The 13,032-nt window shown below is 40.0% G+C and overlaps 1 protein-coding gene across 14 annotated transcripts in view; it reads left to right on the top strand.

Moving 5' to 3' along the window:
• Window positions 1–12,439, top strand: part of CATSPERE (catsper channel auxiliary subunit epsilon) — a 52,476-nt gene extending 40,037 nt beyond the window's left edge. For 13 of the 14 annotated variants that reach the window (XM_083732229.1, XM_083732236.1, XM_083732240.1 and 10 more), the window contains 7 exons: window positions 2,386–2,422; window positions 3,077–3,156; window positions 3,438–3,537; window positions 6,524–6,622; window positions 7,372–7,532; window positions 8,924–8,977; window positions 11,848–12,439. In XM_083732229.1, the coding sequence (XP_083588355.1) occupies window positions 2,386–2,422; window positions 3,077–3,156; window positions 3,438–3,537; window positions 6,524–6,622; window positions 7,372–7,532; window positions 8,924–8,977; window positions 11,848–12,034 (718 nt within the window). In that variant the 3' untranslated portion in view covers window positions 12,035–12,439. The remainder of the gene's footprint in view (window positions 1–2,385; window positions 2,423–3,076; window positions 3,157–3,437; window positions 3,538–6,523; window positions 6,623–7,371; window positions 7,533–8,923; window positions 8,978–11,847) is intronic. The other variant, XM_083732238.1, reaches the window with a different exon arrangement.
• The last annotated feature ends 593 nt before the right edge of the window (window positions 12,440–13,032 follow it).

Here is a 13,032-nt window from a genome sequence, read left to right on the forward strand (position 1 = left end):
GTATATACTTATATAATTCATTAAAACACTCCACTTTTACTGAACATGTTCCACTGCAAGGGCAAATAAAGGCATCTTTCCAGTTCTTTGTTGGAGGGTGTGGTTGTCATTATCAGGAAAAACATTTTACAAGTTTAACGATAAACAATGGAGAAAAAGCACTTAAAAAAATAAATTCTATTTTATTTTATAGGATGCCTGTTCTCAGCCATGTTCCATAGCCTGTTTGTTTGTAGGATTTTTAAAATTATTCTCCAGTGAAAAAAGGCTTCCAGGGTGGTTTACAAAGATCAGTCATGAAATACCCTGCTCTTGGGTTTATAATCTAAAGGCCATGGCACAAAAGGGAAAGGAATTGGGATGAAGGAGTGTGGAGAAGCAAAATCAGAAACTAGTAGTCCTTAGTTCCAAAACTCTTTATAATGAGCAGCTGAAATTGAGCGGGGGGGGGGACAAGAAGAGGAGCTGGAAGTTGCTGGTTTGTCAGCTAAGCGAAAGTGGCTCCGTTTCCCTTCTCATCCTCAATCTGCTAAATATTTTCTCCTAATTTTCTCGTTTCACTTTTTCCTTTTGAGGACTGAGCATTCGGGAATTGCAATGGAGTGCACAGCTATTTAGTAGTGAAAAATGAGGAGGCAAATGGAGGAGCAGTTGTGACTTTAAAATTTAAAGTGTGAGACCTAATCACACATTATAGGCAATAACATCTATATTAAGCTGCTGGGAGAGATTATCAGGGGGTTTGGGCTGGGTGTTCATCAGTATGCGGATAGTACCCAGCTTGACCTCTCCTTCAAATCTGAACCAATGAAGGCAGTTAAGGTCCTGTGTAAGTGTCTGGAAGCAGTTGGAGGATGTATGGTGGCTATCGTATTATGGTTGAATCCTGACAAGATGGACGTACTGTTTTGGGGGACAGGAGGCAGGCATGGGGGGGGGCTCCCTGATCCTGAATGGGGTAACTGTGCCCCTGAAGGACCAGGTGTGCAGGCTGGGACTCATAGCTGTCCATGGCGACGCAGGTCAATTGTTTACCAGCTCCACCTGATACGCCGGCTGAGACCCTACCTGCCTGCACACTGTCTCACCAGAGTGGTACATGCTCTGATTATCTCCCGCTTGGACCGCTTTGAAGGTGACCCAGAAACTACAATTAATCCAGAATGTGGCAGCTAGACTGGTGATTGGGAGTGGCCGCCAGGACCGTATAGCACCAGTCCTAAAGGATCTTCATTGGCTTCCAGCATGCTTCCAAGCATAATTCAAAGTGTTGGAGAGAAATAAAAAGGAGGAGAATGATTGACAAGAACAAGGAAATAACAAGAACTGGACAGAACTGGGGGAACATTTGGGATATTCAGGTTTGACAAGCTTATGGATACAAAATTGGAGTTTTTACTCCCGGATATAAAAACCTGGATAGAAGAAATGGGCCCTTATTTGATAGACTCCTTCTACGATTGGACATCCGTAATTAAAGACTGGCAAAGAACCTGAGGGACATAGTGTAATGTGGGAACTCCAGGAAGATATTAGAAGTGGAGGGATAGGTGAAACGCAAAGGGGAAAGAGGGGAGGGAAAATTGGAATCCAAAGGCTGTAAAATTACTATTCATATTTATCTTATTTCCATCTGTACTATGTTTGAAAGGGGGAAACTCGTGGAAGGGTATAGATCGATCTTAGGGGATGGGAATTTGGATAAATTGGGTTATTGATGAAGAGTGTAATTTGGGGATAAGAACTTGTTGAATTTAATTGCTTATTTGGAAGATTTGGAACACAAGAGGGGGTAGGGAGGGGAAGTCCTAGTTATTGGCAAAAAGTTTATAGATTGGATTTAATTTGTTTTGATTTGTTTTAATTTGGAAAACTTTAATAAAAATTATTATTAAAAAAAAAAAAGTGTTGGTGCTGATCTTTAAAGCCCTAAATGGCCTTGGTCTAGTATACCTGAAGGAGCATTTCCTTCCCTCGTTGTTCAGCCCAGACACTGAGGTCCTCCTCCAAGGGTCTTCTGCTTGTTCCTTCACTGCAAGAAGCAATTATACAGAGAACCAGGCAGAGGGCTTTCTCGGCAGTGGCACCCTCCCTGTGGAACACCCTCCCTTCAGATGTCAAGGAAATAAAACACTATCTGACTTTTAGAAGACATCTGAAGGTAGCCCTGTATCCGGGAGATTTTAATGTTTGATGTTTTATTATGTTCTAAAATATGCTATGGGCCACCCAGAGTGTCTGGGTAAACCCAGACAGATGGGTGGGGGTATAATAATAATAATAATAATAATAATAAATTAATAAATAGATAGATAGATAAATAGATAAATAAATAAAACATTGTCCTTACTATTGACAAACTTTATTTTTTTTTCCTCACATTAGGAAATATCGATGGGTCAAAACACAGGGAGAATACTGGGTAAGAACTACACATTTAATTTTCAGTTATAGCTCCCACTAGTGGAACACTTTCCCTAACCAGGTCCTGCTTTTGGCATGAGGTAAAAACATACCGGTACCTACAGAGCATTTGAGAGATTATGATGGTTTTGCTATTACAGTAATACCTTGGAAGTTGAATGGAATCTGTTCCGGAAGTCCGTTTGACTTCCAAAACATTTGGAAACCAAAGTTCAGCTTCTGATTGGCTGCACGAAGGTCCTGCAGCCAATCAGAAGCCGCAGAAGCCCCGTCGGACATTCGGCTTCCAAAAATAGTTTGCGAACTGGAACAGTCACTTCCAGGTTTGCAGTATTTGGGAGCGAAAACGTCTGAGTACGAAGGCATTTGAAAACCAAGGTACAACTGTAATGGCGTTTTTCTGTTGAAGGTTTTTCTGCTGTTTTGTGGCGTTTGCAAAGCTTTTATTGTAATACAATGTACTTCTTTCTGATTCTCTGCCATGCTTTATGCTTTTAAGTTTTGTAAGTCACTTGGAGACTCCTTAAGTGCCAAGCAACTAATAAAGTGAATAAATAAATAAATAAATAAATAAATAAATAAATAAATTAAGTATACTATTGATGCAAATAGAAGGCAAGGAGAGATTTATGTTAACCTACCTTTCTCCTAGGAGCAAGAGTACAATTTTGCCCTATTTGGTTGCCCAATAGAGGTTCATTACGCACGTCCATTTCGTCCTACTGTTCTCTTGTAAGCAGCTTTTAAACACTATAAACCCATGGAAAATATGTATTTATATATATTTATTCGTTAAGCCCTTTCTTTGACCATCCCAATCAGATGAAAGATAAAAGAATGATATTATCTTCATTACCACAATTCCCCACCAGTTCCATATTTTTAAAAATTGCCTTATTGGCAAGAACTCTGGCCTACAGTAGTGTATACCCTTAGTATGGCTTTGTTGTTGTTGTTTTTGGTCTTTTTTTGTCCTTTACAGAGACATGACACTGTATTTCTGTTCTTTCTAGATATGAGCGTGAAAACATGATTGGGACTGTTGAAGCAAATTATATCTTGTGGGAGATGAATGGCAGGAATGACTACCATTATAACACAACAGTACAACAGGTGACCAGACATTTATACACTAACCTTCAGGTTAATCAAGAATAAGAGACCACCTGCCCCATTTTAGACCTTAAGCTCATTTAGATCAACTGGGGGGGGGGATTCTCATGGCACCACACACCCCATTAAATGTCTTGGGGCAATGACTTCAAAATCAGCATTTTCTGCTGTTGCTCCTCAACTGTGAAATGCCCTTCCATCTGCCATTCATGAAACAGCAACCACCAGTTGCTCCAGATAGATGTATTGTGAAGACATATTTTTGCTCAGGCTTTCCCCGACATCTAAGATTGAACCTTTTTTACATGTTTGAATCTTACAAATTTCTGCTTTATTCACTTTTGAATGCTTTTATATTGCTGTTTAACTGGTTTGAGGTTGTGTTTTTATTTTAGTGATATACCGTATTTTTTGCTCCATAGGGCGCACCGGACCATAGGGCGCACCTAGTTTTTAGGGGGGTAAATAAAGAAAAAAAAATTCAGGTCTGGGAGCGGAGGCAAGATTGCGCAGCCTTGCCACCGCTCCCAGAGCTTGCGGGCTGGGGGAGCGCTCCAAAGGTTTGCGGATAGCTGCCTGAAGCCCAGGCAGCGTTGCGCTCCCTGGGCTTCAGGCTGCAGGTTGCTATCCGCAAGCCTTCGGAGCCAGGTGGGAGCTCCCATCGGGCTACAAAGGCTTGCAGATAGCTTCCTGAAGCCTGGAGAGCGAGAGGGGTCGGTGCGCACCGACCCCTCTCGCTCTCCAGGCTTCATCGAAAGCCTGCATTCACTCCATAGGATGCACACACATTTCCCCTTCATTTTTGGAGGGGGGAAAGTGTGTCCTATAGAGCGAAAAATACGGTAACATCTTTGAAATAGTAAGTGGTATATAAATGCTTTTAATAAATATGAATTTTTGTTTACAATAGGGTTTTTTAATGGATGTTGTCTGAATCAGTCTTTTACACAGCTCTTGACAGTGCTAAAGTAAAGGTAAAGGGACCCCTGACTATTAGGTCCAGTCGTGGCTGACTCTTTGGGGTTGCGGCACTCATCTCACTTTATTTTATTTTTTTTAAGAATATTTATTGAAGTTTTCAAAAAATTATATAACATAAAAACAACAAAAAAGAAAAAAAAGAAAACAAAAATGACAATAAGATAAACATACATACAAAACAAATAACAGGTATAATTTCAATCCCTTATAGTCGTATAACTTACTTTCCCGACCACCTCATACCTCCCCTCTCTGTATTCCAATCTCTAATCAAGCCAATTCAGCAAATCCTTCCCCTAATTTCTAATTTAATTTTTAATCTTTCTTTTCTTAATTACATAATCATTACAGCTAGAAACCCCTTAATTTCTAAGTCAACATCGTTCTAACATTCAATAATCTTGCAATGTTTCTTAAGATAGTCCTTAAATTTCTTCCAATCTTCTTCCGCCGTCTCTTTTCCCTGGTCACGGATTCTGCCGGTCATTTCTGCCAGTCCCATATAGTCTATAACCTTCATCTGCCATTCTTCCACGGTGGGTAATTCTTGTGTCTCATCTCACTTTATTGGCCAAGGCAGCCGGCGTACAGCTTCCGGTTCATGTGGCCAGCATGACTAAGCCGCTTCTGGCGAACCAGAGCAGCGCACGGAAACGCCGTTTACTTTCCCGCCAGAGCGGTACCTATTTATCTACTTGCACTTTGACGTGCTTTCGAACTGCTAGGTTGGCAGGAGCAGGGACCGAGCAACGGGAGCTCACCCCGTTGCGGGGATTCAAACCGCCAACCTTCTGATCGGCAAGTCCTAGGCTCTGTGGTTTAACCCACAGCACCATCCGCGTCCCTCTTGACAGTGCTAAATTGATTTAAAAGCAAATTCTTCAAAACTTTAGAAGCAACATGTTTAATAGACAAGACACAAGTACTGAAATAACTGAATCATAGAATTGCAGAGTTGGAAGGGACCCTGAGGATCATCTAGTCCAACCCCCTGCAATGCAGGAATAGGCAGCTGTTCCATATGGGGATTGAACCTGCAACCTTGGCATTATCAGCACCACGCTTTAACCAACTGAACTTGCCAAATACATTAAATTCCTTTTTGTGTAGTATGGTGAACTACACACAACAATTTATTCAATGGTTTTTAATAACAGAACAGTTGTGTACAGCCCAACAGATACAAACTATAAGCTGCCTGCCCAGAAATTCGTTGGTTCATTCCAATTAGTATGTGAAACTTAGCTGCCACTCAGAATTATCCTCCTGCTTCTTGACTTCACTTCCCCCTTAAAAGTTATCTGTAGTGAGTATAAATGCTAAACTGAGGGCCAAAACCTATGTGCTATTGCATTTAACATGGCATATGTAATATTTACATCTGCTCTGTCCAAATTTGAGAAAACACCAAATACGAGAATTCTAAGGATCTATGAGATTGGCACACTCCAATTGACACCTTATCAACACTACATTTTTAAAATTACCATGGGAAGAAATATCAGAATCTTCAGAATTTTTAAGGGGCACAAAGTCCACCACAGATTCCTAGCTTGAGCCAGTGCCTTAATTGTTGCCCCAAGGTTTTGGAGGCAGTGTCCATTGCATCCGGCAGACATAGGTCCAAACAGGCAGTGGAATGCAAGGAATACCTCTGTGTGTCCACGCACACACACTACCAGAGAAGCAAGTAGATGTGGTGGTGGCTTCTGGCAAGCTCTTGTGAGAGCCTCCACGAGACCATATAAGGCTTCCAAATGCTGCACATGACCTTACCTGAGATCCCAGTAAGGTTGACAAAATGTCAGGAGGCAAAACAGGATGGACTGAAATCTATGAACGGTTGTATTTGTGTTACAATGGTTTAAACTTTTATATTTACCAGTTTCATCAGTATCAAGCTTAAGAGATTGATAAAATTTAAATACGCTGTACAGCTGAGACTTTGACTGAGACTGTGCATGTGATTTCTGTTTTACTTTGTGCATTTATATTCTTTGAACAGGTACGCTGTTTGAGCAAAGCACAAAATATGTCTTCGATGGTTCCTCAGGATCTAGAAAGCATTACTGCATATACTATAGATCGCTATTGGGGGAGACAGGTAAGAAAATGTATATAATAAGGAAATTAATAATATGAATTCTGAAGCTCTCATGGTATTTTGCCTATGAATATTGATCAGGACGCACAAATTAATATTCAAGAGGCAATGCAGTAATACTTAGGGCACAATCCTGTGGTCACTAGCAGTGCATCTCTAGAGCTATATGATGTTTTGGATCTCCTTCTCCAAAGGCAGCAGGTGGTGCCGTACCTTGAAACAGGAAATCTGACCTTGTAAGGCACCTACCAGCCCTGTAAAAACATATGTAGCCCTTATCTTACAGATACCAGTAGAGGTAAAAAGGGGACATGAATCCAAAGCCTTCCCCTTCTTCTTACACACGCCAAACAGAACAAAATATACGCCATGGAAACATTAGGTGGGAAATTGTAATGTTACCCCCACCCTCTCAAAAATGGCCAGAAAGGGAGTTCCACCCTTCTATCCACCCTGTTTGTGTGTCCCAAGCAGAGCTTTAGATATTTTGGATCTTCCATCTTTGGTCTTCCTCCTATCCACCAGCTTTGCTGATGTTCTGGATTGCATGATTTGCCAATAGTTTGAAAACTATAGTGTCTTAAGCTATACCTAATTATTTTTTGCAACCCAACAACTACAGAATCAGCTACTTATTTATTATGCAAACACTTTAGGACATAAAACAGGTATATTATTTGTACTTACCATATTCCTCACGTATTATGGATGTGTGTCTTATGGTAAAATAATTACATTTCCCCACCCAGAATTACGTATCCTGTTTTATGAGTGGTGGTGCTGGACTTCTAGGGACACTAGATAATCAGTATGAACTCATGAACCATTCTGGCATCAACTCTATCATTTGGCCTCAGGACTATGCTGGCATTTTCCTGTTCAGATTGAAGATAATGGATCCAAACTACAGGTTAGCTTTAACATAATTAGCAGCTGTATGGTTAAGTATCTTCTTTCTTCTTCTTTGGTCATCAATCGTTGCCAAGTAAGATTGTCTTCCATAAACACGGTTTTAACAATGAGTCCGTAAGTGACTGTGGAGGCCAATTCTGGATCCACATGTCCTTCCATAGTGGGGACATTGGTTTCTGGGCAGGAGTTGATCACGGTGTGGATTTGCCAAGCGTGCCTTCCTCTTAACACGTTTCTCCTTGCATCCTGAGTTCGAGTGTCTTCAAAGCCCATGACACATTTGGTAAAGGCTGTTCTCCAATTGGAGCGCTCGCAGGCCAGTGTTTCCCATTTGTTGGTGTTTATAATACATTTTTTTAGATTTGCCTTGAGACAGTCTTTAAACCTCTTTTGTTGAATATAATTATACCTGAAAGGAACATGCTTATAAATTTGTAATTAAGTTAATTCCTAAGTGTTTGGGACGATACTCAACTCGTATTCAAAGTAGATCCATTGATATCAGTAGTCTTAAGTTACTTAAATAGTTCAATAGTTTCAATTAAATAGTTAAATAGTTTCAATGGATCTTCTTTGAGTATATAGACCTAATACTGAGTGTCATATATGGTGTACATTATACAATAGGTCAATAGCAGAGATGACATATAGCTGTTACTTAGGAACACAATAACATAGCAGATTTTCAGTTCAGTGTGCTGAATATCACCCAGAAACTTTAGTTATTGGATGACAAATACAGTAAAACAATTTAAATAAAATAAGGTACACAGAACTCTGAATCTCACCCATTTTGTGTTATGGGAGGGTCCTGGCATATCGCCTCTGCACATGTCCTAAACTGATGGTATCCAAGGAGGAAGACAAAATCAGTCAATCTGCAACTATAGTTTGTTACCAGCTCTGCTTTCTTTTACACACAATATTTTCTTAGAGTAGAAAAACCTCACACACACCCATGCAGAGAGTGTGTTCACCTAATTTAATCTCTGTACAAACATCAGCAATTACAGCTTCTTATGTACATATGGAAAAACAGTTACATAATCAATCTCACAAATGAGGGTGCTGGGGGGTGGGGCGCTGTGGTAGCATCCCCTTTTTCTTATACTCATGCAGAGAACACATGCTGATATGGAAGAATAGTCCTGTTCATGTTGGTTACGTTTATCAAGGACTACTAGTATCAGTAGCCCCATCTCTGAAGGGCCCAAATGTATCTGTCACCACTCCTCTCACAGTATCATCACTGTCATGAATCTTACACTTGATTTTTCTGAAGCAGTAATAGTCTAAAATTTGACCCTTTTGGGGTTCCCCTCTCATTAGAAGACCGTTGTAGTTTACAGTTATGAAAAATAATGTTTAGTCTCTCATTTTTCATTCCAGTTTTTGTCCTTATGAAGCTTATTTTGCAGTTCGGACACATGGCATCATTGAAAGGTAGGCATTAGTACTCTTGATTTGTTGGCATGAGATCAAGCATTAGTTCCCATTCCTGCGCCAAAGTTTGGTAAAAATCCTGATGCAAAGTTTAGTAAAAATCCATTGAACAAACTCTATGTTCTGAAATCTGGGAAGATGTATTAACTTTCTACATTCTTAAAAAGCCTAGAGGCTTTCAGGTTTTTTTTTTTTTTTTTTAGTTCAATGAAAGATTGATAATATAAATGTTAACATTCTCTGTGTGTAAAAAAATGACTCAGAAAATTAGATCATGAGCTATGGGAGTCTTATGAAAATGTACAATTTCACCTTCAGGTCCAACCCTAGATGTTTGATGTGGAGAGAGATGCTTTCAAAAAGTGATCCCTTATGCATATAAAAGCCAACAGACCATGCTACATTCAGGGTATTGATACTAATAAGTAGCTATTCATGACACACTTTTACTACAAATACACTGAAAATTCAAACAAGCAAGCAAATTATGTTCCTCAATATTCCAGCCATGTGTTAAAATACCCACCCTACTAAAAACAACAACAAAAAGTGACACTTTGAAGACTAATACATATTGTGGTAAAAGCTTATGTCAGTTACATAAAGATACATAAAGTGAATCCTCCAATGACAGATGTGTGTTTCTACATAGGGAATGTGGGATGGAGGTGTGGAGTTGAAAGGCCACAAAATGCAAGTGAATTATATTTCTATGCAAAGCTTAATGTAAGTAGGCAATCATTTAAAACAGCAGGAATTAGCAGCAATGCCATCTTCTTAGCACTTATACCTGAATTTATTACCACTTACAGCTATTTTGAATTTGTACTTTCACTTTGCATAGAATCATCTGATACTTGCATTTTTGCTTTACTCTTTATATATTTTTCTACTCTATCTGCAACCTAAAGATGCACATCATTAGTTTGATTATGTGGGTTCTTGTTCACAAAAGCCTTCAACACAGTAAATCTAGTAAGTCTTTCAAAAGGTATCAATAGTTAATTTTTTTTCTTCCCTAAAGCATTATTTTTTCTCACACACATGCAACTAGAAATATGCTTACTACAGACTCATGAAAAAAAATGTGATTTCTTACTTATTTGCTTCTACTTCTATCTGATATCTCTATTCCCCAGCTAACTTTTCTTATTTAGCTTGCAAAAGAATCCAAAATAAATGTATTTCTGTCAGTCTGTAACTTCTACCATCTTCCTTGGCAAACTTTAATAATAGAGCATTGATTTGGATGGGAGAGGAATTCTTTCTAACACCTGCAATAAGGGAATTTACCGTATTTTTCGCCCTATAGGACACACTTTTTCCCCTCCAAAAATGAAGGGGAAATGTGTGTGCGTCCTATGGGGCGAATGCAGGCTTTCGCTGAAGCTTGGAGAGAGGGGTTGATGCGCACCGACCCCTCTCTCTCTCCAGGCTTCAGGAAGCTGTCCGTAAGCCTGGGGAGCCCGCCGGAGTTCCCGCAGGGCTCCCTAGGCTGCGGATAGCAGCCTGCTTGCCCAGAGCGCGGGGCACCCTGAAGCAGAGCGCCCCGCGCTTCAGGAAGTTATCCGCAGCCTAGGGAGCCCTGCGGGAGTTCCCACAGCTGAGGGGGGATATTTTTTTCTCCCCCCCCAAAAAAAGTAGGTGCGTCCTATGGGCCGGCGGTGCGTCCTATAGGGCGAAAAATACGGTATTCCTGTATCCTTACCAGAATTCACCATTTTGAGTGCAGGGTTTTTCTTTTAAAAGAACACAGCAATACTTTGTACAGTATACAAAGCGTATTTGCCATTTTTATCTCTATGGACCTCAAACTGGTTGAAAGGCAGGATATACACATGAATTAACAACAATAGCAATCATTGAGCCAGTTTTGTTTGAAAGCAGGGCAAATGTTTCTTGACACCTAGGGCTCTGCCCAGAGGACAAGGTGGAGCCATAATACAATCCCAGCAGTTGCACATAGGTGCTTTGAGATCCTATTGGACATGCAGGCAGATGGCAGAGACAGTTGTCTTGTTCACCAGCAGAATGCAGCCTTTGGAGCACAATAAGAGTGATATGGGTTCTTTGGAGGTGGAGCTAAACAGGAACACTCAGGTAGCAGAGTCCCTGCTTCCATTACTGGCATTTCAATCTCTTCAGTTCCATTCTATGGAGTCTTGTGGGGAGATTACATGTATGTCAATCCAACAGTTGCTGCTGCAGTTTTGATTGGAGTCACTGCTCTGACTTCTGCAGTGGTGGTTGTAGCTATGGTGGCCATGGTGGGGACACAGACAGCAGCTTTGTGCCAGCTGCATATTTCCCCCTGGAAGGAAAACGACTGGGAGATAACTTATTGGGATATTTAATAATGGGATATATACCCCTTCTTGCCTATCTCCCTTGTCCCACCCACCACAGTTGCTAATCTGTGGGATAGATTAGCCATGCTGGGCCAAGCTGGTTTGGTTCACTGGAGCAGTGCCTGCAATGGGTTCCAATTTCCCCCTCGAAGAAGAGTTGAATATGGCATGCGTAGTGAGTGCCACAGCAGTGTCAAGTTTAGGTGAGTGGGGCACAAGCTTCTATAACACATCCCAGCTCTGTGTAGGTGTTCCAATAACATTCTACATGTACTGGAAGCTAAACAAATAATTACATTCCATTCAGTCGAGCTTGTGACAATAAAGCATTCTATTGTTTTTTTAATATTTTGTTGGAAGCCACCCACAGTGGCTGGGGAAATCAAGCCAGCTGCGTGGGGTATAAATTTATTATTATTATTATAAATTATTATTATTATTATTATTATTATTATTATTATTATTGAGCTGCTCCTTGAACGAACACACCAACACTTATGTTCCATTTTGTTTGTATTTTAGCCTAAACATGCTTAAGATTGCCGGTTGGGCTTGTCTGATAGTTGTTTTCTTTTGGGGAGTCCTTGCCTTCAGCTACTATCGGTATGTGAAATTATTTCGGGCACTCCATTTTGTGGACCCAGTGGTGTCATTTAATTCAGATATGACTTCAGCGGTTTCTTCAGATGAAGCAAAGAAATATGAGTAACCCAGTTACAAATTATTACTTGTACTTATTAAACTGTATATGAACATACAATACTGTAATGTTTTAAACAAATGCTGTAATGTTTTAAACAAAAGTTGTAATGTTTCAAACTAAGATTAATACAAGTACACAATTTTCTAACATCCTCTAAAACCCTCAAAATCTGATCATCTTATATTTTTCAAAATCCCAATCCCAAAGTGGTCCATTCCTTCTGTGCAATAATTTTTAACAATAAAATAAACTATTTATTCAGGAATGGTTCTGTGATGTTAACAATGACCTCTGGATACTCAAGAACTGAATCATTAGCACTGGTTGTTTTTTTAAATTTCGTTTTTATTGAAGATTCTATTGAAGATTCTATTGTGCTACAAAATAAACAAACAGACAATGGAAAGAACATATAGTGTCTCCACTTTCAATTTATAGAGTTTTTCACAGTAAGTGAATATTCAGTGTGAGACATTAATCCTTAGCACTGTTCATAGTACTATTCATAATGGTGGTAGATAAGTGACAAGCTTGGGTGTTAGGACAAATGTCTGTGAACAAATATTTATAGCAAGCAATAAACATGTTCTCAAATTCTCTCTCTCCCTTCCATTCCAATTTGATATAGCTTAAAATTACTGAGACTCACCAGTCACAAAATTGTAGCAGAGGGAGGCAGACTTTGGCGTAATCAGCTAACAATTACTGGCATCATTTTCTACTGATACCTAATCCCTCTTTGAAATTTCTCAAATTTTTTGCTTCAGAGATTTTCTTGTGAGTTCCATAGCTCAGTTTCATTCATGCATAGATTTTGCTTTATATTTCCTCCTCTCTTTCATATTTCCCCAAGTATTTTATCCCTTGTCATAAAAAGGTAAAGGTAAAGGTACCCCTGCCCGTAGGGGCCAGTCTTGACAGACTCTGGGGTTGTGCGCCCATCTCACTCAAGAGGCCAGGGGCCAGCACTGTCCGGAGACACTTCCGGGTCACGTGGCCAGCAT

The sequence above is a fragment of the Podarcis gaigeae genome (genome assembly GCF_964106915.1).
Source record: "Podarcis gaigeae genome assembly, chromosome: 3".
Classification (NCBI taxonomy): Eukaryota; Metazoa; Chordata; class Lepidosauria; order Squamata; family Lacertidae; genus Podarcis; species Podarcis gaigeae.